This window comes from Montipora foliosa, chromosome 11 (assembly GCF_036669935.1).
Source record: "Montipora foliosa isolate CH-2021 chromosome 11, ASM3666993v2, whole genome shotgun sequence".
Taxonomy (NCBI): domain Eukaryota; kingdom Metazoa; phylum Cnidaria; class Anthozoa; order Scleractinia; family Acroporidae; genus Montipora; species Montipora foliosa.
Genome location: NC_090879.1, coordinates 34,818,903 through 34,845,565, shown reverse-complemented (window position 1 = coordinate 34,845,565; position 26,663 = coordinate 34,818,903). Strand labels below are relative to the sequence as shown.

General features: G+C 38.7%; 2 protein-coding genes across 3 annotated transcripts in view; both read right to left on the bottom strand.

Annotated features, from left to right (window-relative positions):
* LOC137975906 (protein HIRA-like) overlaps window positions 1-11,903 on the bottom strand; it is a 59,204-nt gene extending 47,301 nt beyond the window's left edge. The window contains exons 1-6 of the mRNA XM_068823116.1: window positions 11,791-11,903; window positions 10,923-10,985; window positions 9,545-9,655; window positions 9,347-9,437; window positions 8,579-8,673; window positions 5,955-6,050 (exon numbers count right to left, since the gene is read on the bottom strand). Of these exons, the coding sequence (XP_068679217.1) occupies window positions 5,955-6,050; window positions 8,579-8,673; window positions 9,347-9,437; window positions 9,545-9,655; window positions 10,923-10,985; window positions 11,791-11,827 (493 nt within the window). The 5' untranslated portion in view covers window positions 11,828-11,903. The remainder of the gene's footprint in view (window positions 1-5,954; window positions 6,051-8,578; window positions 8,674-9,346; window positions 9,438-9,544; window positions 9,656-10,922; window positions 10,986-11,790) is intronic.
* A 10,518-nt stretch (window positions 11,904-22,421) lies between these two features.
* LOC137975738 (uncharacterized) lies at window positions 22,422-26,220 on the bottom strand. Of its 2 annotated transcripts, none has more exons than XM_068822918.1 (2): window positions 26,168-26,220; window positions 22,422-23,747 (listed from the first exon to the last, which is right to left on the bottom strand). In XM_068822918.1, the coding sequence occupies exon 2, from the start codon at window positions 23,733-23,735 to the stop codon at window positions 23,100-23,102; it is 636 nt and encodes a 211-aa protein (XP_068679019.1). In that variant the 5' UTR covers window positions 23,736-23,747; window positions 26,168-26,220; the 3' UTR covers window positions 22,422-23,099. The 2 variants fall into 2 exon arrangements, with proteins under 2 accessions (XP_068679019.1, XP_068679018.1); XM_068822917.1 differs by lacking the exon at window positions 26,168-26,220 and adding an exon at window positions 24,843-24,921.
* Window positions 26,221-26,663: the final 443 nt, after the last annotated feature.

Sequence of the window (26,663 nt, the reverse complement as noted above, 5' to 3'; positions counted from 1 at the left end):
ACGAAGTCAAGTGAATTGTGAAGTGCAGTGAAGCAGGAATTCATGGTAAGTGTTTCATTTATTGGTGGAAATAATATCTTTTCATTCTTCGTGGAGGACTTTACAGCGGTTGTCAGTCACAGAAGCCCCTCAACAACATTTTTTCATATTTCGAAACAAAAATTTAGGTGAACGTCAATCAAATGTTTCCATGACGATAGTCCTGTTCTCTTGGGAGCAGTTGAATTCGTCATGGAAACATTAGATTGACGTCCACTTAAATTTTACTTTCGAAATATGAAAAAATGTCGTTGAGGCGTGTGTGTTACTGATAACCACTGTAATTCATATCGCATTTGTACTTTTTGCTCTTTGGTTGAAGTTTGCAAAATAAATCATGTTTTAGGGAGTGAAATGCCCATTTTAGGTGGACGAATTTACTCCGGGTCAATGTTTGTTCGATGTCTACCAGCGCTATAATACACTACACTAACTATGACCACTACTTTCATTACAAACTATACTTACACTACATTATGCAAGGATTAGGAGGTATGCATGTTTTAGATTGGAGGCAAAAAAAAAAAAAAACAAGAAAGAAAGCAGTGAAAACAGCTACGGATTTTTAATTTATTTTAACAAGAGTTGCACCTGGCAATACTGGAAGATCCAATTTTGGCATGAAAAAGCTCATTCACACGCCACATTGGATTCATTCTCAAAGAACCGCCTGGAAATTATTGTAATATTCCAGAGGAGTACAAATTTTGTTCTTAAAAAATAAAACTAAACAAGCAAATTCTTGTTTAACATTCAAAGAAATGTTTCAACTCTCCTTTCTCTCTTTTCTTTCAGCTTTTGTCTGTTGAGAACATCAACTATGAAACCTTTTAAAATCTGGAGTTGTCCTAGAAAAGGGCTGGGGATTGGAGAGCCTAGAATTTCCCCACATAGCAAGGCATTAGCTCCCATTAGAAATGGCAAATGCTTACATTGTATAGTAATCCCCGGGGTTGGGAGGGCAGGGGTTTACCTTGACTGGTGCATTAACCTCTCTTCCAGCTTTGTTTTGCAGCATTATTACTGTAATAATAATAATAATAATAATAATAATAATAATAATAATAATAATAATAATAATAATACCAAAACTTCTTAGCAGCACGAAGTAAGATATCGCTTTGATGATCCATACGATGTTTTTGAAATTCATATTTAATCAATACATGTTTCGGATGAAACATCATCCATCGTCAGTTGACAAATGAGAAATAAACTAAAGTTGAGCAATAAATAGTGTAACAAAGTGAGATATAACATGAATAATTAAGGATGAAGGCGAGAACAGAATAAAAACACCCAACCACGAAACAAAACAGAAAAAACCAAACTGTTTAGGCTAAGAAAAGAAACTAATTAGTATGAAAGGGATAAATTAAGATGTTTGACTTGGGAATTTAAAGATGGCTGCTCCCAAAGGATGTGCATGGCTTCTTTGATTTTCAATTGGAAACGTGTGGAAGCAGAGTCGAGAATTTTAAAACAGTCTTCTGAACACCGGGAGCAACAATTTTCAGAACCTCTCAAGTGCTTAAATATGTGGGAATGTTTGTCGGAGGCGAGATGTTCACGGATGCGAGTGGCGAAATGTCTATTGGTTTCACCAATATAACAGGCATTACAGCCTGCACATGAAAACTTGTAAATGACTCGCGATCGTAAACCCGCAGGGATAGGATCCTTCGCCCCAAACCAACTCCTAATTTTAAACGGGGTGAACACCAACTTAATTTCCAGGTCGCTGCAAAATTTGTTGACTAATTTCTTAATTCTGCGTTTTGTTATGATGGAAAAGGGACCGATGTACGGTAATTTAAAATACAAACAATTGTCCTTCCGAGCAACACTCTGAGAGGAATCGGAGGTAAAGTAATTGTTGAGAAATTTTCTAACAACATTCTCGATAACGCTAGAAGGAAACAAATTCTTCCTTAATGTTTTGGTAAGGTTGCTTATGTCCAAGTGAAAACCAGTCCAAGTATTATTAATTTTAAATACTCGGTCAACCAGAGTGCGTACTAGTCCTAATTTGTAACTGAAAGGTACAAAGCTATAATAATTAGTGAGAAGACCGGTGTAGGTCTTCTTGTGGAAAACCGAGGTAATAATGCCCTGATTACTATGGTTATCTAAAAGCACATCTAAGAAGGGAAGCTTGTGGTTTTCTTCCTTCTACCCTTTTTGGGTAATTTTTACGATCAAATTGATGGGGTAGCCATGGGCTCCCCGCTTGCTCCTGTATTAGCTAATCTCTTTATGGGTCACCATGAGAAACACTGGTTAGAGAATTACAATTCAGGTATCGAGTTTTACCGTAGATATGTCGACTACACCTTTGCTTTGTTTAATACCGAGCAGGATGCTTTATCTTTCTTTAGTTATATCAACAGCCAGCATCCTAACATCAAGTTTACTATGGAGAAGGAAGAAAACCACAAGCTTCCCTTCTTAGATGTGCTTTTAGATAACCATAGTAATCAGGGCATTATTACCTCGGTTTTCCACAAGAAGACCTACACCGGTCTTCTCACTAATTATTATAGCTTTGTACCTTTCAGTTACAAATTAGGACTAGTACGCACTCTGGTTGACCGAGTATTTAAAATTAATAATACTTGGACTGGTTTTCACTTGGACATAAGCAACCTTACCAAAACATTAAGGAAGAATTTGTTTCCTTCTAGCGTTATCGAGAATGTTGTTAGAAAATTTCTCAACAATTACTTTACCTCCGATTCCTCTCAGAGTGTTGCTCGGAAGGACAATTGTTTGTATTTTAAATTACCGTACATCGGTCCCTTTTCCATCATAACAAAACGCAGAATTAAGAAATTAGTCAACAAATTTTGCAGCGACCTGGAAATTAAGTTGGTGTTCACCCCGTTTAAAATTAGGAGTTGGTTTGGGGCGAAGGATCCTATCCCTGCGGGTTTACGATCGCGAGTCATTTACAAGTTTTCATGTGCAGGCTGTAATGCCTGTTATATTGGTGAAACCAATAGACATTTCGCCACTCGCATCCGTGAACATCTCGCCTCTGACAAACATTCCCACATATTTAAGCACTTGAGAGGTTCTGAAAATTGTCGCTCCCGGTGTTCAGCAGACTGTTTTAAAATTCTCGACTCTGCTTCCACACGTTTCCAATTGAAAATCAAAGAAGCCATGCACATCCTTTGGGAGCAGCCATCTTTAAATTCCCAAGTCAAACATCTTAATTTATCCCTTTCATACTAATTAGTTTCTTTTCTTAGCCTAAACAGTTTGGTTTTTTCTGTTTTGTTTCGTGGTTGGGTGTTTTTATTCTGTTCTCGCCTTCATCCTTAATTATTCATGTTATATCTCACTTTGTTACACTATTTATTGCTCAACTTTAGTTTATTTCTCATTTGTCAACTGACGATGGATGATGTTTCATCCGAAACATGTATTGATTAAATATGAATTTCAAAAACATCGTATGGATCATCAAAGCGAATAATAATAATAATAATAATAATAATAATAATAATAATAATAATAATAATAAGAAGAAGAAGAAGAAGAAGAAGAAGAAGAAGAAGAAGAAGAAGAAGGAGAAGAAGAAGAAGAAGAAGAAGAAGAAGAAGAAGAAGAGGAAGGAGAAGAAGAAGAAGCTCCAAAAAATTACTCTTCTGGGATCAGCACGCATCAAGGCTGCTGCCTAAGAAAATTTTAAAGGGGCCCTCAGAGCTAAGCGCTGACAACTTAGGAGCCCAACAAATGAAGTGAAAGGTGTTGCTGTGAAAAATTAAGGCGCCCAGAGCTATTCTTTGGGAGCCCCAGGCTACCGGGCTCCTGTTAGGCAACAGCCTTGTGCATCTTGAGAGAGGTTCTGTCAATGAAGTGAACTCTTTGGTACCTAAGGCCCATGGGTTAGACCCGGTGCTTCAGAGACTAAACAAGCAAGCCAAGGATTACAAGTGATGATGATAATAATAATAATAATAATAATAATAATAATAATAATAATAATAATAATAATAATAATAATAATAATAATAATAAAAATAATACGTACTACATACTGCATAATAATAATAATCATAGTAATAGTAATAGTAAAAGGTCAGCGTTCTTTGATGTACGGGTATGCTACCCCAACGCTGATTCTTATAGAGACCTGGACCTCAAGCAGATATACAAGCAGCATGAGAATGACAAGAAGAGATTGTATACGCGAAGAGTGATGGACGTGGAACAGGGAACATTTACACCGTTAGTATTTACAACAACAGGTGGCATGGGAGAAGAGTGCAAGAGATACCATAACAGGTTGGCAGAGCTAGTCGCAGCGAAGAAAGGAGAGAACTATGCCACCACCGTCTCTTGGATACGTTCTAAAGTCTCCTTTGCCATCCTTAGGTCGGCTCTACTCTGTCTTAGAGGGTCAAGAACAGCTAAAAGAACAATTAGAAGTAATGTTCAAGAAGCGGACTTTGAATTAGATAGATGCCTTGCGAAAATCTAGGTTCTATAACTTTTATATATACATTTTTATTATTACTGGGAATAGTTTTTTAGATTTGTGATTGTTTTATATACTTATAGATACATGTATATTTTTAAACAGTTTTATTCGAATTAAAAATAAAGTTATTTATATTAATACTAATAATAACAATAACATGTGCATATATATTTTTGGTTTTTTTGTTTTTGTTTGCTTGTGTAAATGAACAATGAACTTGAACTGTTTTTTATAATTGGAACAGTATATATTTTTTTTTATATTGTTAATAATTTCTGTGTTAACTGACTGATTTTCAATAAAGGTTTTTTTATTTATAACAATAATAATAATAATAATAATAATAATAATATCTGCCTTGCTAATCACTCTTTTTTGCAGTCAGTGAATGAATTTCTATGGCCACATTTCAACACAGTTTGAGCCAAAGGAGCTGTGCTTGCCCTCTGAACACGATCCAGGCATGACCTTGAAGCAAAACCAATTGGAACAGGCTAGTAGTCAATTTTGCTTTTGCATTGTGACAAGAAGTACACTTTAAACTACTTTGTACAAGTGGTTGTTTGAAAGTTTGGGAGCTGTAATGAAAATAAAACCTAAAGTGCCACAAGAAATTTCAATCTTTGTTTTGAATGGACAATCGTCATAATACATTAAATTCTTATTATTATAACTTCCCAACTTGCAATGGCAAAAAGTTTCATTCATAACTGCGAGGATCCTAGCTTCACTTGATTTTATATACGCAGTTCATGTATGATCCATTTCGTGTATCATTTCATCGTCAACAGTTGCTTAATTGTTACCCTTCCTTCCTCACAACTGTCATGTTTTCTAAATCAATAATAATCATCATTCATTTTTCAAACCACAATCCAGATTAGAAAGCATGCTTGACCTACACTGTAGTTTAACTGCAAAGAGAGTTATAAATGCCATGTACATGTATGTTACTCGACAGCTACAAAGTACACCTGTGGCTACACTGAAAATAACTGAACAGGATACTCAGGGTGCATTCGATTGGGAAATCCGGATTTAGATGTTAAAATCTGGATCTGCAAATTTCCAATCGAACACAACGGATTTTGTCGCAGATTCACTCATCGGAAATCCATGTTGGGTAAGGATTTCAATTAACAAACTCCGTAGTGAAATCTGTTTTCGGATTTTGTGTTCGATTGGAAATCCGAAGATCCAGATTTTTAGATCTAAATCTGGATTTCCCAATTGAACACACCCTCAGATCAACTTAAATGTAGGTTAATATTTCCTCGAAACATTTTCCAATGAAAAAAAAAACAAATCAAAATAAATCTGAATTGCAGTTAAGCATAATTATCTAGTAGAAGATCTGTCTGTATACACATATAAAATTAATATAGCAAAGTTGTACAGTGTACATGTAGCCAAAAACACTTCAAACCTGGAAATCTCTGAGCATTCCATACTGTGATTGTGTTGTCAACACTTCCAGAGGCCAAAAAGCTGTCATCTGGTGACCAGGCAATGTCTAATACATCTAACGCAAAAGGTACATGTAAAGATAAAATCAACCAAAGATTCATGTTATGCCTTCTGTATCACACACTGTACACTATAGTGTACAACAGTAATTTCTGGGTGATTACCCACGTGGTTGATTACCCGCATTGGTCATTTTTTGCAATAACAAGAAAAAATTTCAACAGATTACCCGCACTAGCAGATAACCCGCACCCAAAAACAAAAGAAATTTGTGAACTCACAAAGTTATCTGCACGAATGAGAACTTTGAGCTTATACTCAAAAGTAAAACTCTAAAGTCCATGTTTACACCATGCATTTTGACTCAAAATTGTTTGTGGCTACACTTATCGTAAACGATTGAAGTGTGTACTTCTCATTCAGTCAATAACCTTTTTATAAAGTTTTGAATCAAATAAAGACTTATCCATTGTTTTTTTAACAAAATATCCTTAAGCGTGAAATTGGTAAGTTTTCACACCTATTGTTTTTGATCTTCCATTGAATGATACTGCTTGTAAAAATCCATTCTAAAAAAAATCGGTATCTCAGGATCTACTGACTCTAAGAAATCGCTTGAAACGAGAAAATACTGTCTACCTCAAGGCAGTGCTTGCTGGTGTTTTAAAATTTTGTCCATGAATGTTATGTTTACATGCGTGCCGACAATCACGAATGAGAACTTTGAGCTTATACTCAAAAGTAAAACTCTAAAGTCCATGTTTACACCATGCATTTTGACTCAAAATTGTTTGTGGCTACACTTATCGTAAACGATTGAAGCGTGTACTTCTCATTCAGTCAATAACCTTTTTATAAAGTTTTGAATCAAATAAAGACTTATCCATTGTTTTTTTAACAAAATATCCTTAAGCGTGAAATTGGTAAGTTTTCACACCTATTGTTTTTGATCTTCCATTGAATGATACTGCTTGTAAAAATCCGTTCTAAAAAAAATCGGTATCTCAGGATCTACTGACTCTAAGAAATCGCTTGAAACGAGAAAATACTGTCTACCTCAAGGCAGTGCTTGCTGGTGTTTTAAAATTTTGTCCATGAATGTTATGTTTACATGCGTGCAATCACTTCTTATGCGTGTCATAGTAATTATGCGGCGGCAGCGATGCCATGGAATGAACATGTCGGCATCAGTTTTTGTGTGTGAATTACTTTAAAGCCTGCTATTTCACATTTTTATTCTTTTGTTTTGAGTTTATTATTCCAGTTGGTGAATAATGTTTTTATTTTCAACTAAACAAAGAAAGAAGCTGTGAAATTAGCAAAGTAAGAAAGTATTATCACACGCTTGATAAACGATTTTGATTGCCAACGATATTTGTTGATGTGTTTTCAATTTGCATTGGTTTTCATCAAGATCATTTAAGTCTATGAGGCAATTAAAGCAGGATAATAAGGCAATACACAGTTTTTAGGAAAAGTTTCATTAATGACTTTTATATTTTTTCCCTACTTACAGTTTTAAAACTATACCGGAAGATTTAAAAATTATCACATTACCCGCACCTTCCTATAACCCACACCAAGAACTGTTTGCGGAAAAATTAACACATTACCCGCAGGTAATCGCCCGGAAATTACGGTAGTTAACTGCATGTGTACAGGACTCAACTTTAGTACACCATTGTGCCCTTCCAATTGCTGGGGTAAAAGAAATGGTACAGCTAGAGCACTAAGACACGAACAGTTTTGCCTGCCTGCAGCAGGCATGACTGATGGTTCAGAAGGGGTCACTAGGTACATGACTTTGTACTGTAATGAGGGCAATGAGGTATTCCAGTGTGACTGGATGAATTTGATACACTGCTTTTGCTGCTGTACAATATTTGTTTAATATACTCCAGCAGCTCTGCTTGGGAATCCGGAATGCTTTCAAAGACAGTGCATGGAACAGTACACCTACATGTAATTAGAGAACCCTGCCATCGCAACCTAAGACTCACTGAAGGACTTTGGGCAAGTGTTAGTGGCGTTGGTGAATTTGATAGAATAGGTGAAGGTCCTACATGTAGGTGACTGTGATGTACTGTATTTTTGCTTCAAGTGTTGGCTTTGCTGCAGTGCAATGTCATGGTCAAACCAATCAACAAGGAAGAACTGGTTTCTGGTACAGATGTTTCCACAGATTCTGGGACAAAGTTACACCCAGGAAGTGTTAGTGACTGTAGTTGCGTGCAAGGGGAGGGCATCAGGCTTCAAAACGACCCAATCCAAACGGTAACAAACATCACAACCAGTGACCACTGTGAACATGCACCTCTAGGGCAGCGAGTGCATTTCAGAGTTCAATTATTTGTAGACATAATTTTCTGCATGAGTGAACAAAGAAACACAGCCAAAAGAAACACAATCTGAAGATCATCAGATCACATCATACAAATGTATAACTAATTGTTATGTCAATACACATATTTGTATGGTCTTGCACATATAAACGTAATACAGTACATGTATACACATTTTAATTGTATATTTTGGTTCACTTGTATTTGAACTGCAAAGTGCAGTTGTATTGCTTATACTAACCTCCAGTATGTCCCCTTAATGTGTACACACACCTCCACTGTTCAATGTTTAACTTGCCACTGTTCCCACCAAATGCTGCAGTGGGAGCTAAATACCTGGCATTGATCAATCATTTTAATGACAGTACAACGAGTTTAACATCTCTTAACAAGATCAACATTAACTTTTTACGAACTGTTACTAGTTTATTTTTATTATAGACTCGCCGTATAGATACATACAGACTCTATAATAAGTATGCTACATTAATCAAAGGAACCCCCCCCCCCCCCCAAGCATTTATTTTGGAGCTAATGGCAGGTCACACTATGTAATTTTCTGTCCCAAAATATTGTCATCCAATTCTGAGTACAAAGAAGACATTTCTGTTTTCCACTGTTTACAACACACAAATTAAGACAACCAGAGACAAAAATTAATTATTCCTGGTAGCATTCCTGGTTGGATAATGCCTACAAGGGACCAATAATTAGGAAAATTAAAGTTTACTTCTTGATGCAAAACCACAGTTTGACTTCTAAAGCTGAATGAACTTGGGACTGCCACCAACTTAATTAAATTGGCTCAAGTATTCCCTTAAATGAAAATCAACATTAATCTTGACCGCCAAATAAATTAGGATGTTAGCAAGAAAATTGATTTTTAACTGAAACAGGTTGTCCCTCCGCATGTACTACTGCATGCTTAAGTTTGTTTTTCAGTCTTATCATTTATGAATACATTCATTTACAGTAGAAGTGATCACTAAAAGTTGTGTCTTTTTCATACCTTGCCATTTGCCAAATCATAATGAGCTTGTCATCTCCACCTGTAGCAAGATATTTTCCACTACACGACCAGCGAACACAGTTAACACAAGCTTAAAAAAGAAACCATAACCATCTCAGCAGTGCCACTCATACGTAAGAACAAAATGCCAAAAATAGCAAAACAATTATTGCAATAACTAGAAACATCCAGCTATACCAAGGTGGTTATCCATTTGACACAATAATTTTGGCACATTTTCGTTCATTTCATCTTCCTCATTTTTCACAGGTGCCATGTTCCAGATAGTTACCTTCCCTGAGTCATCTCCTGTATCCAATAAATAAAAATACATGTAAAGGCACATGAGAAAATGCGCAAGTTTAGAAATGTAAGCATCAGATTTAGATAGGATGGGAGTGCAGGGTGCCGTTATTTTTTGCACAATCTTTTGCTGAAGCAGATAAAAATTAAGAACATTTTACACGTACAGTACTACAACAAACAGAGTACACTGTATGAACAAGTACAGTACATATAGACGCTGTTCAAGTAAGATTCTGTTTCTTGGTGGCATGATTTTCTTCGGTTCTTTCTGTGTCCAGTGTGTGTACATACACGTGTACTCATAGCAACAGCATACTCTGTTTGTTACAGTACTGTACAGTCATGTAAAATGTTCTTCATTTTATATTTGCTTCAGCAAAAGATTGTGCAAAAAATAACAAAATGTAAATGATAATGTACGTACTCTAGTATTTTCGTTCAGTATTTTAAAATACATGTAATTATGATGAATGACACTAATGAATGTTTTTTTCTTCCTATTGTTTATTCGAAAGATACCAACGTTTGTCAGTTCACGTTAATGATTGACCATTTCAAATAAACAATTGTATGAAGGTGCAATTGATTGTGAGTCTCTATGCAAATTGCATTATTGTATGTCCCTAATATGCCAATGATTGTCATACTATGCAAATGAGTTTTGATTGGAATTAATGATTAACCATCGAGCGAGATTGAGAGTATTTTGGTACCTGTGATTGTCTAAAGGTGCAATTGTTTATCCGTTGACGCTATTAAATGTTAATACATATGCAAATAGCGTTTTTGAAAGTTTGTTTGCGTTAATGAAGTTCATGGATTCCAAAGTGCTAATAAATGATATTTGCCATATAGTTTCTACTGTCGACCTAAATGAATGTATATTTTGTGTAAATGAACAGCAAAAGGTGTACATAATCTCGTCTAAACACAGCTATTGACTAATGAGAGTGCGTGTTGGGGCTGGACAAATCTGCAAGCCAGCGAGCCATGCGAATTTAGCATTTAGTCTAAGCACGCATTTCAAATAGCACTGATAAACAGTTATTAAGCCTAAGCACCCATTTTAAAACGTTGAGCTTTCAATAACTGTGTGACTTGCATGCTGACTCGCAAGGCTTGCCATGCTGGTTTGCATGACTCGCAGTCATAGCTCACATGGCTCGCAGCAATGGGTTGCACATTGTCCTAACTCGTATGTGTACTATCCTAATTATTTTATGAAACTTGCTGGAAGGGGAGTGAAATGTTCTGCTACCACTGAACACACCTTGGCCGCCAATAGCAAATCGTGACCCATCGGGGTGAATGTCTATGGAAAAGAGTGGTCTGCCTGAAGAAAAGATAAAAAGGCAAGGTTGTTCAAAATAAGGCTACAACCTGAAGTATGTATTTTAATTTACGAGTTGGAATTAGAGAAATACTGTAACACAGTGGTCCAAATATTCTCTTCAAGGAAGCAATTTAATTTTAAAAGCCGAACTTTGCCCAACATAGAAGTGAAGGCTCTAGTCAGAGTGGTGGGGAGGAAGAAGTTAGTAGCCATATAAATTATAGATTTAACAATCTTTTCACTAAAGCAGCTTTTCAAGGGCTCTAGATGACATGGAAACACCTGATGAAAATAATGGTTTTTAGGTCTACCAGTTTCAGCACTTGGACTCCATTAATTTGACTAGAGTCTGTTTTGCAGTGATCAAGTTCTAGCTAATTTGACTGATCTTGGTGTGATGCTTGTTCTTTAAAACCCAGGTGATTCTGAATGTCATCTGGGCTCCAGATGACATGGAAATACACAATAAATGGAGGAACAATGATCTTTCCTGCTAATAATTTGTTTTGGTCGTCAGATTTTATTGCCCTTCCACTATAAAATCGTCTCCGCGGTCCCTGAGGCCAGAACGCAGCTGACTGTGCAGGTCAGCACAAAACTGGGGTCATTTAGAAAGGGAAGTAAAAGTTGAAACTTTCGCTTTGAGGTACATGGACTGCAGAAATTGTTTATACTTGGAAGTCCCACGCGGGAGTTTAGCTAGTAAACGTGATTTGCAACGTACTAGAACTAAACAGCTGATTTTTGCTGACTATGGAATATACAAGAAATCTCAATTTAGGCAGTGACAATGAAAATAGTTTACCTTCGTGTGAAACCCAGCTTGGTTTTAGTAGCCTCATTTTGGCAAATTTAACAGAAACAATAAATGTCCCGTCAATGTTTCACATGTTCCGCCATATTGATTTTCTTCACTATGGTAGATACCGCTGACAGCAAAGCTTGTCCCTCGGCTTTTTTGGAAACAAGACGCCTGCAAGGGCGTTTCCGTGGGATGTACAATGTTGTTTCGTCAATCGGAACCACCGGTAAATTCGGAAAATGGCGAAAGTTTACCAGAAAGATGAGTCAGTAATTTTAACTAGTAGGTATTAGTTTTAATGCTATTAACTTTGTAAATGGAAACAAGCAGGCTGAGCACAGCAATACGATCAGAATTTACTTTCCTTGCATACGCGGCTGCGCCCTCAGTACGAGCGGCAGTCAAAACTTAGCTGTCCTACCAAAACGACACGATAATAGCCTTTTTCTTCAAAGATAACAAAAATAAAGGAAACGGTAAAGTTGACTTGGCCTCTTCTAATATTTAAGTTGAGAATTCCGGGTTTAATTTGATGAGGAACAACTAGAACCCTACCTGGAGACACTTTACGAAATACGAGCGAGTTGCCATGCCGGAAGCCGGTGACCCATCTTTTGACGCCAAATTGCAAGCTTGGAGACACAAAATGTTTCAGATTTTTCACTTTTTACAGTCTGATGTGGTTTTTAAAATTACAAATACCTTTTCAGAAACCGGAGATAAGCGCCGGCCTGATGGACCTTTTAGGTTCATAGCAGACTTCACCTTTCCTGAATATTTAATGACATCTCCAGTGAGATAAATGGCCTTATTTCAATGCTGTTCCTGTTAACTTTCATTGAAGGCAGGACAATTAAGTTTTTCCCGCCTGCTGAATCCTGATTGGTCAATTCAAATTTCAGGCGCGCCAGCCGTATGCAAGGCTTCTTTTCGAGAACTCACGGTCGGGATAAAAAGGTGAGATTTCTTTGAAATACTGACTGGAAATTGGTTAATTTGTATAAACCGAATTAGAATAATGCATCTTTCTTTTATTTAATTTCTCTTTTGTGCTTGGCTAATTCAGGCTTTTTTTCTAATATTCTTTTCAAGTTTTTAATCTTGTACTGGGAGGAAAGGCAATGGAATCCCCAAACAGTGGTGCTGCTGAGCGATTGTTGAATCACAAAGCACGTGAGCGTTGTGGACCTGATTGCCACTTCTATTATTTTTTTCCTTCACGATTTATTTTGTTGTCATTTACATAACCGATAACGTATAACTTTATGACATCTTTCATCTCCCGGGAGCGTGGGGACATGAAAGACCCAGGGAACGAGAGTCTGAAATTTCCACTAAAGTTGAACCCGTCCTAGTGGAGTTACTATTTTATGGGAGACCAAGGCAAAATTCCAGTGACGGAGACATTAATCTTTTTTTTCTTACTTGATTTCTTTTGTATTTGGTTGTTTAAGGCTTTTTCCTAACGTTCTTTTCACTTTTTGATTCCTATTTTGAGAGGAATGGCGTTGGAATCAACAAAAAGTGCTTTTTAATGGCGGGTATTGACTTAAAAAGCTGTATAATGGCCGATTGAACACATTGGTTCGATTGAAAGACCCTCGGAAAGAGAGTCTGAAGTTAAGCCCTCCGAGTGGGATTAGTATTTGGATGAGGGACCAACGCAAAATCCTAGTAACGAAGACATTGATCCTTCAGTTCTATTTTTTACTTGATTTCTTTTTGTGTTTGGTTGTTAAAGGCTTTTTCCTAATGTCGTTTTCACGTTTTTTTTCTTTATATATTGAGAGCAATGGCGTTGACCAGGTCAGAGTTTTTCTCTGTCCTTGTGTGGGCCCATTTCCATCTGTAGGGCTAACGCTCACGTGGTTCATATGGGACTGAAATCTAGCACTTCACATTACACTCTATTCAGTTAACTCTGGTTCGAAGGTAGATTGGCGTATTCGTTACGCAATTGTTCACAGCGGAACACTCAAGGACGAAGCAAGATCTAGAATAAGAAAGAAAATTCTTCTTACCTTTAAAGCTTGCCGTTCTCAAAGGAAAATTATCTGTCCACTTTATTAAATACTTTCAGGTGTGAGGTTACTTTGTCAATCCTCGTGGGCGGGAAGTATTTCAAAGTAAATTTTTGCGTACAACATATGTACGGAATTTCGTGGCCCAGTAGTCTAGCGCGCGCTCAAACTGCTAGAAAAGAGTCGGGGTTCTAATCACCAAACGCGAGTTTGGAAATACTGAAGGGAATGAAAATGGTGAAGTTCGCAACCTGTAACTTCCGTCTACATCTGTTCTATCAAGTTAATGCCTCATCCGCTCCATGAATGAGCCAAAAAAGGGAATAAAGGGGGTAGTTTCTAAAGATCGGACGGGAACCTTCTGCCAGTTCGCCGTAGAGGAGGTCCTTAGGGATGCGGCCCGCTTCCATATGCCTGACGTGGCCGAGCCAGCGCAGACGCCTCTCACTAAGAAGGGCAAACATGCTGTTTGTGCCGGCTCGCTCCAGGACTTCAGAGTTGATGACTTTCTCCTGCCAGGTCAGTAATGTGTAGAATACGGCGCAGGCACTTGAGGTGGAAGCTGTTAAGTTTCTTGACGTGTCTTGCATAGGCTGACCACGACTCACTGCTCTAAAGGAGTGTACTAAGCACGCAAGCCTGGTAGACGCGAAGTTTGGTCTCTACTGTGAGGTAGGCGTTGTTCCAGACTCTCTGGTTTAGCTTCTGGTGGTGCCTGGACACATAGTCCTAACGTTCCAGCTTGCGAAACGAAGAGCTGGAGTCTTCTTTGCTATAGGTATACTTGTGCCTGGTGCAGGGTTTTATGGCCTACTTTTCGAGATGGATCTCTATCTCCACGCACCCAATGGAGCATGCAAGCCACGGCGGGACAGCACCTAATTGGCTGGGGTCTGCCCAGCTTAAGGCTTAAGCTTTCTGCGCTATTTATTCTCTAATCTCTCGGTTAGGTTAGGTCTCGAATCGGTTAGGTTAGGTCTATTTGCGTTGGTTCTAGTCTAGTTAGGGTTAGGGTAGGTCTCGGTTAGGTTAGGTTAGGTTTCGGTTAGGTCTCGAATCCTGGCTCGGATCCTAGCTCGGATCCTGGCTCGAGTCCTAGCTCAGATCCTGGCTTTATTCTTAGTTTATCTCACCTACATCGGTATGACGAGGAACACAAACGTCTTCTTCTTCCGTTGGCAAGCACCTCCGCGAAAAACATGGCCTGGTTCGCACTGATCTCATTATGAATTTGAGATTAGCGTTCTTAAAAAGAGCAGCATGCACCAATTACGTTTGACGGCTTCATTTTTTAAATGCTCTCAGTATTAACGATCTGAATTAACGACCTTATATAAATAAGCTGTCTCTTATTGTCCTTACACTGCAGTTTTAATTTAAGATTATGTCTCTCGTATCTAATTAGTTATTTCTTGATTTTCACATCTTTAACATTTTTATGTCATGTAAATATAAGCAGCCTTTACACCTCTGCTATGTTAGAGAAAAATTGACTACCTGACGAGGGCATTTCAAGTTAAATTCACGCGAAAAACCGATATCGGACGAATCACGAATCGATGAGTACGATATCGGTTTCTCAAGAGGGCCATCAAGGGGAGCTGGGATTGGCCTGATTTTCCGGTGGAAAAATGAAATTTGGGAACTGGGATTTTGTTACATTGAATGGGAGTTAAGCTGAGTCCTTGGTGCGAATGGGATTTGTATTATAAGAGGTTATCAGGAATTAGTTTTGCTTAATTTTCCTGATATCAAATATTCCATGGTGTCTTCTTGCGTTCCTGGCCGCATATGCTAACAGACTTGTTTTTGAACCTCAAAGTCCCCTACCTAAAACATAATACCTATACATAAACATATACATCCTATACATAAACATCTACATGATCCAAAATTCGGCAAAGTCCCTTTTGAGTTATGGCTGTGTTTGTTACGTGGCCTCATACACCATGACCATAAGACTCAAATGGACTTCTGGCAAAGAAGCATTGCCACAAAAGAGCAAGTCTGGTCATTCCATGATCCCGGTTCGATATTTATCATCCAAACACAGTCCTCGTCTCCCCTAGCGTTATTTGGTTCATTACCAGTCCACTTCTCATAACTTTCTCTTAATGGGGTGTCATCAAGCCAATAGAACTCCGTATCAGCTTTCCTGTGCAGCCCAATCCAGGTGCCCTTTAGTGAAGAGTTGGCCTTCTCAACCAACTGGTAAATGAAGTCGTTTTCATCCGGTGACTTAATCACAGCAAGGTCTGCTTCCATATTCTGGCAATTCGTTCGAGCGTCGTTCTGATTTACGGCGACTGTGTTGTTTATGTAATAACACAATTTTCCATGCTTCACAAACCCGGTTGGGCAGGTATCTGACGAGAAGTTTAAAAGAAAAAATATATCCCGAGATTATTTAAAGTTGCTTAGAGAAAAGTGCACGCAGGAGAAAGCCACAAAATCTTAACTGTCCAATGTGTAATATCCAGTGGTCATGGGTTCGAATCGGCCATTGAAGCCGTCTGGATTTTCCAGGTATCTATAAGAGACAATTTTGCTTAAATTGTCCAGTTAACTCCGAGGATCACTTCTACAATCAAATGAGTCAAATGAATTTATAGATGAAATTTGGTCTTGGGTAATCATAACTGAACGAAGCGAAACGGGACGACATTCTTTTCTCCGTTTGCTCAGAGTTGAATAGTATAGGAAAACTCACCACTTGACTCGTGAATTTCACGTTAAATTTCACGCGAAAATTCGATACATCGCACGTTTCTACTTGATCTTTACATTCGAGCTAGCCAATCAGAATGCGCGGATATCACTATTCACTTGTGTGGTATGTGGTAACAATGGACGTTTGTAAATCATCATCAAATAATTTTGTTTTATGCCAAGGGCTTCTACCAAGGCGGCAGTTAAAGCAAAACTGGTTGGCAGTTGTATTCAGACTCGAACACGATTGATGCCATGGGGCTGGTTCAGTGCTCGAAGCCTGGTTATCGCTAACCGTTGGTTAAGAGGTATCGAAACCTAAAGCTTTCCTTGGTATTTAACGCTGGTTAGCACTAATCATGCTTTGAGTAACCCGGGACCAGGGGCTCGTTTCTCGAAAGTCCCGAAAACTTTTTAGCCCCGAAAAGCTATTTGCGAAACTACCAACCGCTTGTTTCATTTTGGAAAGCCGATCCTTTAACATGTTCTCAAAGCAACAAAAATCAAAATGACTATGAAGTTTTACGAATTAAATCCTCTCCGTTCTTGAGATACAAAGGGAATTGTGACACCTCAATCGAAAATGGCCCGTAAAGTTTCGGGACTTTCGAGAAACGGGCCCCAGGTCCTTATGCGCCTTTTCATGAGTGGCAAGTACAAGTCCCTCAATCTGAAACACGAAACATTCCTGAAGGAAGTGGTTTTACAGGATTCTTACAGTTTTCGCAGTTTTTTCCGGTGAAACCTTCCCTGCCGACACAATTATAGCTGTCATCTTCGTGCTGAGTAATACAGGTTCCGTTGTTATTACAAGGCCAACTGCTGCATGGTGACTGCAATAATAGATTACATGAGCATTTATTTCTGTTTCTTACTAGTTTGGCCGAAAGTCGCCAATGCCTGACACTTACTCATACCCTTCGCTTGAGCAAGATTGCCAGCTTTTTCTGTGCGTTAATTTGCGTGATTTGCGAGCTGTTTAGGTTCAGGGCAGGTGTCAATCGGCTGCATAGAATCGACGGCGAAAAACACGATATGTGGATCCTCGCGTGGGCCTTAATATTCATTGATATTGTAAACCATCTTCATCGATAATTAATAAACCATCTCTTTCAAAAATTGCAGAGGCGTTAATAATTACTAAAATAATACTGCACTTGTCAATTAGAAATTATCATGGTGTCTTTTTCGACAGCTCGAACACTCGAGAGCGACAAATTTACTTTTTCGTGTGCACCTCAGGAAATTTCATCAGAATAGAGAGGAACCAATAAAACACTGCACTTCGAATTAATTAAAATTCTTTCTACAATTAGTGGATCGACGAAAAGCCTTGGCTCGGGTTCACCAAGAAAGTCTCTTTATCAAGATAACACAAACGACTGGAAATATGTAATTTAGAAAACGTTCATTCTAAGACTCCAAGCCCTAGTTGTTTGATGGGTGGATAGTGCTATCCACTGGAAAAATCACTATCCACTAGATAACTCAATTGGTTTGACTAGAGTTTAGCCGCTGGATGATGATTTATCTGGTGGATAGCGCTATCCACCTTTTGAACAACCGAGGCCAGGAAAAAGATACATCTATTTTGGGCATTAATTTAACCCTTCAGTTGCATTTAACGAATAGCGCAGGCTTCCCGTAGGATTAAAAATAAAAAAAATAAAAAAATAGAAAAAAGAAAAGAAAGGAACTTTATTAAGTGTCTAGTCTTCTAGTGCTGGAGCGCTAAATGTGAACACTGTACACTGAAATTAACAAATTTACGCAAGTCAAATCAATCATTGGTTTGTGAGGAGATCCGGAGTTCCTGGAGAAAAACCCTTCGGAGCAGAGAAGAGAACCAACAAATGACGCCGAGTCTGGGAATCGAACCCAGTACAGGCCACATTGGTGGGAGGCACTTTTGGAAATGCAACTATTTTTTTTTGTAAGACATGTGAACTTATCGCAATGCTAAAGTGATGAAAAGAGTCGCTGGGAATGAATTTATCGCGATTGTTGTACTTCTCTGAGGCGAGAAGTTCACATAAGAGTTTTCCATTATCGAAGAAAGCAGCCACGTTGAATGAAAAGCATGACAGGGTTTCCAAACAGGTGAAGGCACACAGGGAGCTTTGTTTCACAACAATTTTACTGAGAGCGGTGACGTTTAAGTAGGAGAATTTCTCTTCCTTGAAGTTTACGTGATCAATACCACTGGGTCCGCCACGTCTGATGCCTTTGTTTCCCCTTGTCTCTGAAAATACCAAAAATAATATTGCCACATTAGCTCGAATTTCTTCATTTATATTCTTTGGAAATGATGAAGAAAAAGGATTTTACCTCTGCGAAGATAAACAAGTAAAGACAAGAACACGAGAAGAAGGACGTTCGGGTAACATTTCATCTTCTTTGGCGAATTTCTGAAAAACGCATGCAAGCCGTGGTAAACAGAGAATAACAAATAAAACTTTTTTATCAGGTTTGAAGCTCACAATATTCAGAAAGAGATGAAATGAGAAGGACTCATGTGTTCTGATTCTGCTCTTAAAGGATGCCAAGTGCCGACAGTTGGCTCTCATACACTTGCATATCATGAAAAAGCTTTAATCGATGACAAACCGCCTGCAGCGGCCAACCTGAGCAGACGTTTCTCGCTTTAATTTTGATGCATTCAGAGCCATTGAACTGAGGTAAGTTTTAATTAATCCAGGACAAAAGACCTTATTTTTTAACTACCCAGTCGTTTTATTGAACCAGTTTCTAACCAAGTCTTTTCCCATAGTGGGCGTTTATAAGAACTACAGTTCAACTTTTCCACTCCTAGCATGCACTGGAGCCTATGTTTTCTCTACAGAAAAAAAAGACCCTAGCAATTGCCGGTCAATGGCAACTCTCTCGGCCCTTCAGTAAGCGGGCTCTGGAGCAAATTATTTACGGGCAACTTGTCCAATACCTTGACAGGCACAGCCAGCAATCATGGAAATTGTTGATTATTTAATTACTACACACTTTTTTCCATGATGACTACAACGTTTTGTGTAGGCTTAGCTGCATAATTCCCGAAGAAATGTCTAAAATTCTCCAAAAACTCTCTAAAATTTCCGAAAATTCTTATAAATTTCGTTTCTTATAGTGCAAAGTCTGCCATATTTGCTATCAAGCAAAGATCCGGATTCTCCGGATTCCAAAACTACGGTGAGAAACCGATGCTTATATGCACTGTAGGGCCCCTTTTGGTGAATAACCGGTCATTTTACGGTTCGGTTACCTACACGTTTCACGAGATCGTGTGAAGAAAAAAGCCTTCGTTTACTGATTAAACCTAAGCGCTCGTTTCAGTGATTAGGCCTAAGCACTATTGTAAAATTTTAGCTTTCATTTTACGGTTCTGTTAACTACACTTTTCACGAGATTGAGTAAAGAAGAAAGCACTGCAGTTGCTCGTGGTCTGAACCAATGCATATCCACTCAGAGACATACTTACCAGCCCTAAAGAAAGAGAGGGGCTTGCCCACTGCGAATCCGCGTATCCACTCAGAAATATACTCACCAGCTCTAAAAAGATAGAGTTAACTGAATAGAGTGTAGTGTAACATGAAGTGCTAGATTTCTATCCCATATGAAACATGTGAGCGTTAGGCCTACTGATGGAAATGGGCCCACACAAGGACAGAGAAAAACTCTGACCAGGGTGGGAATTGAACCCACGACCTTCGGGTTTGATCTCCGCCGCTCTACCGACTGAGCTACAAGGTCAGACGGGGGCAGGCCGTGGGAACTGAAGATGTTAATGTCACGGCAATGAGCATGTACAAGTACAAGGAAAGGTTACGTTTTCAGTTAACTCTGTTTAAAATATAAGTGCTACACGGCCAACGTTTGTATAAACGTAACCTTTCCTTCTAAAAAAAAAATAGATGGACTTGCCCATTGGGTATGCGCGTATCTGTGTGTGAGGCTTTTTCAGGACTTGTCTTCGATGTGGCAGTGTGTACTGCAGTTATTTTTAAACAAACTTGCGGGAAATTAAACAAGGGACTGGGGTTGGGGGAAAAGACAATGTTGGGCTCGCAGGTTAGTCTATTGTTTATTTTCCCGCAAAACGTGGTTTAAAAATAGAGTGACACTTTTTCGACGCTGATGGGGACAGACCTGATACCAATTTGGGATTCGAAAATCTCACTCTTGAGTGATGAACTCTTGGTATTAGCTTTTCCCGAAAATCAAATTCTCAACGCTTTGAAAATAGCCATCTGATATTCCTTCTCGCCAGCTTGATTTTTGTAGCAAGTTGTGTTGGATTTGACATATATTTCTCGGCCCTTTGTTATATTAGAGGAACTTCTCGGGTGAACAGTTCTAGAAAATAATATTTGACACCAACATTCCTTCGGTTAACTCTTCTTTATTCCAGGACTGTACTACAGTATGCAAAAGCTTACTCTCTAGTACATCTACAGCAGTTTTAGTTATGTCGTTTGGCACAAACCAGTCAAGCTTGTGTCAGATTCATATCCGGTCAGTGTAACAATTAGCAATCCAAATACGGCCACTCAGACATTAGCATTATCCTTCTTCTAAATTTCTATACCAAACAATAGCACGTTACAATAACTGCTACACTACTGATTTAATTTACTACTGAGAAGCAGACAGAACAATTATACCAACTGTACTGTTAGTTACAATAACTTGTGGTGTTGACAATTAATTAATTCAATCTACACATGAGGAATCTTTGCTCGCCACCGTAACCAAAGGAACCACTTGTCTTAAGTGCATGAAACCAATTTACCCATTCTCAACCAAAAACTAAGTTGTTTGGAATACCGGCAAACGCCTTTTCCCAGATCTAGACACCTGTTTTATAGTAAGAGAGGAGCCTCATCCTGTCTTGTTCACACTAAAATAATGATAAGAGAAAACCTTCATCTATAAAAGCTGTTACAGTGATATTACAACCAGTACCGAATTCACAAAAATAACCTTAACCTGAAACAGGGTCAGCGTAAAACGTGTAAGGCTACACAATAGAAGGGCGTGCCTCTGGATGCTCTCGAGATCATTCGATAGGTAGGCGGAGGTTTGAAAAGAAAAAAGAAAAAAAAAAAACGGACGAAAAAACTCCAAGACTGATCCGATCAGGAAGCAGTAAGCCATTGTTAAGTCGGCAGGCTTGACGCCGCACTTTTTAAGTTGTCTCACGTTACAGAGACGCCTGTTAGCTTTCTCAGTGATGTAGTCCCAGTGGGCACCCCATGTCAAGCCATTGGACATAAACACACCGAGTAGCTTGAACCACTTGGCAGTTTTAAAAAAAAGTACCACCCACGGCAAGAGGCTTCCACTGACAACTATCATACTTTAGAAGGCCAAGAAACTTCTCTTTACATTTGCATGGATTCAGTTTCATACTGTTGTTACAACCGAATTCTTGAATATCGGAGAGTGAACATTTATCAATTATTCGCTAAAGGCGATGTGAATAATTGTCTTAGCATAATAACGTAGGTGATTATTTTAAAAACATGCGTTTTCTTTAAAACGATTAATTTCTTCGTCTGTCACCTCGACAAAACGAGAGTATGAGGTAAGAGAACGGATTCCCCATGCATGGGCGTCTTCCTAAAATCTAATTTTAGCTACATAGCTATTTTTAAAGGCACCTGATTGGCCAGCTGTAATGTTGTAATGGAATATGAAATATGCGTGGCATTGGGAAAAAGAAATTAGAATCTCTGTACGGTGGCCAATTTACATTATCAACTCCGTTGATAAAACCAAATTTTTGCATACTACTTCCCCACCGACGCAGCATCACAGTTTCTTTAGAAACTACCCCTTCAGAAATTAAAATAGCTTTGAGAAACTAAAAATAGATTTTAAAAACTATGATGGGGCATGGGTATCCTTTCGCTTACCTAATCTCCTCTTGTTATTATCGAAGTTTGGTTAAAATTTGCTTTTCCAAGCACCCAACAGTTTCATGACAACTCACAGCTGTAGTTTTTCCCATCTATTTACCAATATGATACATATCACTAAGGGCTGGCAGCAAGGGTACCAGTCATTAATATCTTTGCGTGACCAACATTAAATTGAACAGTTATTGTTTTACTTTTAAAATACAGTTCGCGACATCTATGTTAGCTACAAAATTTCCCGCCACTTTTCCAATGAGAGACAAAACCACTTACCAAGTGCACGCGCGCAAACTTTCACGCTTCCAGATACTCATATGAAATTGACCGGGATTCTGATTGGTTCATCACATCGCAGTGTAAGGGCTTGTTGAGGTTAGGCAGCGGATTGAATAACCACTCTTAAATCGTAACTTAATAATCTTTTAGCAATTTGCCTAATCCTCTTCCAAGAAATAATTTCTAAAGTTATGACAAGAAAACGTTAAACTGCCCCTGGCCTAACTTCTTTTATTATTTTTTCATTCGCATCGCCTCCTCTCGACGGCTCGCAGGCGAAAATATGTAACACTTTTAACGAGGCGCGACTACTTATCTACCGTAGCTGCAAAGAGATCTATTAAACAAAAAATGTAGGTCACAGATGTTTTAACATGATCTTTATGTTGGATACCTAATGTAACCAGAGATTCAAAGAGTAGCTCTTCGCCGGAGCTCGAGTGCCTTCAGCTCTGTTGCCAAAGTCGTGTTCAGGGGGGGTTGCAACGAAGGAAGCTTGATTAGCCTCTGTTATTCCAATTCCGTGATCTGCTCGATTGCAAGTCGCGCCCCCTCCACCAATCATCAGCACAGCTCCATCACCGCTCCAGTCGCACCAGAAGCCGATTTGAGTCGCATTTTGAATATTACCATTGCATGAAGCTTGTTCGAAACCATCCGTTGTGTCATACTGACCGCCATATTGAATTCTGCAATTTCCCAAGCAACGATCGGATGCCCACACTCTACCATTTCTGAAGTCACCATAACTGGTTATTTTCGTCCGGAATGTCTGTCCACCCAGACAGTCACCTGTGGTCTGCAACAGAGCGGTATGTTGAGGGTCATCACTGCGTGTGATCTTGAACTCCTGACCGCTTACCAACCAAAACGCTTGCGATATCATATTAGTGTTGCTAGATGGATTAGCTGTTTCTCCAAACTCAACATTCTTGTCATACCACCATTTTCCACTATCAATCATCCAGTTTTTGGAGTCGTTGTTCGAAAATCGAGCAGTGAGAGTCCAAGTTTGGCCAGAAGTTGTCATGTCACAATACAACTAAGAAAGAGATATTAAAAGAGGCAACTTGCCAATCTGTTATGTAACAATACGCTTCTAAGAAAGAAAACACAGTTTACTAATTATAAGGGCCTTTTCCGTCAAAAAATTAAACCGAGCACGCTATGGAAATAACAGTCATTTTTACTGATATTTTTAGCGTGGTTTCCACACAAATCTATGTATTTACAGTTATCTTTGTATTGTAGGTAAAGTAGGCTGTCAAGTTGAAACCTATTTTCAGCTAAGTGAAACCTAATTGCAAAGAACTAACTTGACGCCTGTTTTCAGAGAGCTCAACGCTCGTTGGCAAGCTTCGTTGTACTTCAGTTTTGTGATGGAACAGTAGTTCGTCGTATGTGCAGAATGTACTTCCATTGTATTATTCACGTAATTTGATATAATTTATTCGTTTCGTTTCAGCTCTGCCAGTATTTAAGGTTAATATAGTCATTCTTATTTCAATTTCGTTTCGTTTACAGCAGTTAACCCAAATGTCTTCGGCCTGAGCAATTTTTTTATGTACGCTTTTCAGTGCAGCCCTTCTTAAAACAAATTTGTATAAATCTTTTGGCAATGCCGAGTCCTTTGTCTCGCTACCAAGGCAGTTAACAGCTCCAAATAAAGCGTGTAAGCGTGTTCGAGGTTGTTAGTACGGATGAATCTGAGACGTTGGCCAAAAGGATCGCAGCTCTGGGAATGAAAATGAGTAATTCAGTATAAACACGCTGGAGTGTTTGCTACCCTGGTGGAAGTTGCACTGTTTTGACCAAGTAATTGCCAATTTTGCCTTATTACAGCATTAAAAAGTTTGTACTACCAAACTTATCCTGGGTTAGATCGTGGTTCAATCTGACTCCTGGCTTTATATTTTGTGATTTAAAAAAAAAATTGATAACTTTTCAGACGTCGCTTACATGAAACGGAGGGTGTACATGTAAAGTGCAGGTTGCACCTAACAAAAACAGCCCAAACCTTTACAAAAATGCTAATCTTAGGCTTAAATATTATTTCTTAGGCCTAACTGATGATGTTAACATTAGTAAAGGTTTGGGATATTTCAGCTGTCGTGAAACAATGGCCTGCAACTCTCACCTGCAACCTGCAGTTTATATTCCAGTCTGCCTTAACGACATCCCCATTTCGTAACATTAACTAAGGCGAAACCTAATTGTAAAGAATTAATTGAACGCCTGTTTTCAGAGAACTCAGCGCTCGTTGGCAAGCTTCGTTGTACTTCATTTTTGGGCTGGAACAGTGTCCTCATTAGTTCGTCGTTTGTGCAGAATGTGCTTCCATTGTATTAGCGAAGAAGTATGGTATAATTTATTCTTTTCATTTCAGCTGTACCAGTAGTTAAGGTTAATGTATTCATTCTTGTTTCAATTTCGTTTCGTTTACAGCAGTTAACCCTAATGTTTTCTCCCCCAGAAGTTTTTTTGTGTACGCGTTTCAGTGCAGCCAAGCATTTAACAATTTTGTATATTCCGTTTGCAGTCCTTTGTCTCGCCACCAAGGCAGTTAACAGTTGGAAATCGGTTAGTGTTAAACGCAGGCTGCAGGCTGCAGACTGAAGACCAGGGGTAAAATGCAGACTTGTTTGGGCCGACTAGCGGCCGAGTGAACGAATTGCGAATTGATATTGATTAGGTCACGTGTTACGGTTGCACATGGTTTATGTCTAAGCAGTTTCGTGTCAGGGACCGTGAATGTTACGCTGTTTTGTTGAAGTTTTGCACCTTCCTTGCCGTTTTAACGCACAGAATATGTAAGTTTCAGGTAAGTTTCAAGTTTTTAATTTAGGTTTTTTGTTGTTCAGTTTTTACCGTAGGCGTAGATGACGTAAAATGATCCGAAACAACACAAATGTCACAAATGGTGGAATCGGCCATCAGTAAAGCGTTGTGTTCTACAAACTACGCGTCAAAAAATCTCTATGCAAATTGTCCCCAACAGACTGAGGTCATAACGTAACTGTTGCATGAAAAAGCCTAAACCCTTTAGAAGTGCTAACCTGAGGCCTAATTAGGCCTAAAACAATATTTAGGCTTAACTGTTAGCATTTCTAATGTGTTTGGGCTTTTTCAACAATTAAATTATAACCTCAGTCTGCATTTTACCCCCGGTCTGCAGTCTGCAGTCTGCGTTTTACACTGACCGGTTCGAAATAAAGCTTGTTCGAGATTTTTAGTAATTATAACAAGCTGGAGTGTTTGCTACCCTGGTGGAAGTTAACCTGTTTTAACCCAGTAATTACCAATTTTACCCTAGTACAGCATTAATTTTGTACTACCAAACCTATCATGGGTTCCAGGTTTATTCCAACGGATTATGAAAAGGAAATATGTATCGCGGTTCAATCTGATTCCAGGCTTTATACTTTGTGATAAAAATTTGATAACTCGTTAGATGTCGCTTACCTGAAATGTAGAGGAACCCGTCGATATCGCAAATATTCCGTCAGTTGCGTTACTGTTTCTTTTCAACATTCCCTCACATGATATTACTGTGAAACAGAAGACATTATTTATTTCAACGTTATTTATTTATGTTTCGACCGATCTTCGATCATCTTTAGTTGCAAGTGTTACAGTTAAAAAGGACACGGTCAGCTGTTGCCCACATGTGCGCACTGAACACCATTTTTTAGCATTTTCGTTAGTCAAGTTAGGAACGGTTCATTATTTAAAAGGATGATCGGGTTGGGGAACCGAAAGGGCTTTCAAAAATGTTCTTACAAAGCCCAGAGCTTAGAGCATGGTTAAAATAACAGGAACCCCAAAAAAGCAGAAGAAATTGGGAATCTTGCTAATATGCATGTGCAGTCCAGAAAAGGCCCTCTTGTGGAAGGTAAGTATGCCTCTTTTAATAAGAGTCAGGGATTTATTCATCAAAAGCAGTCATATCCTAAAAAAG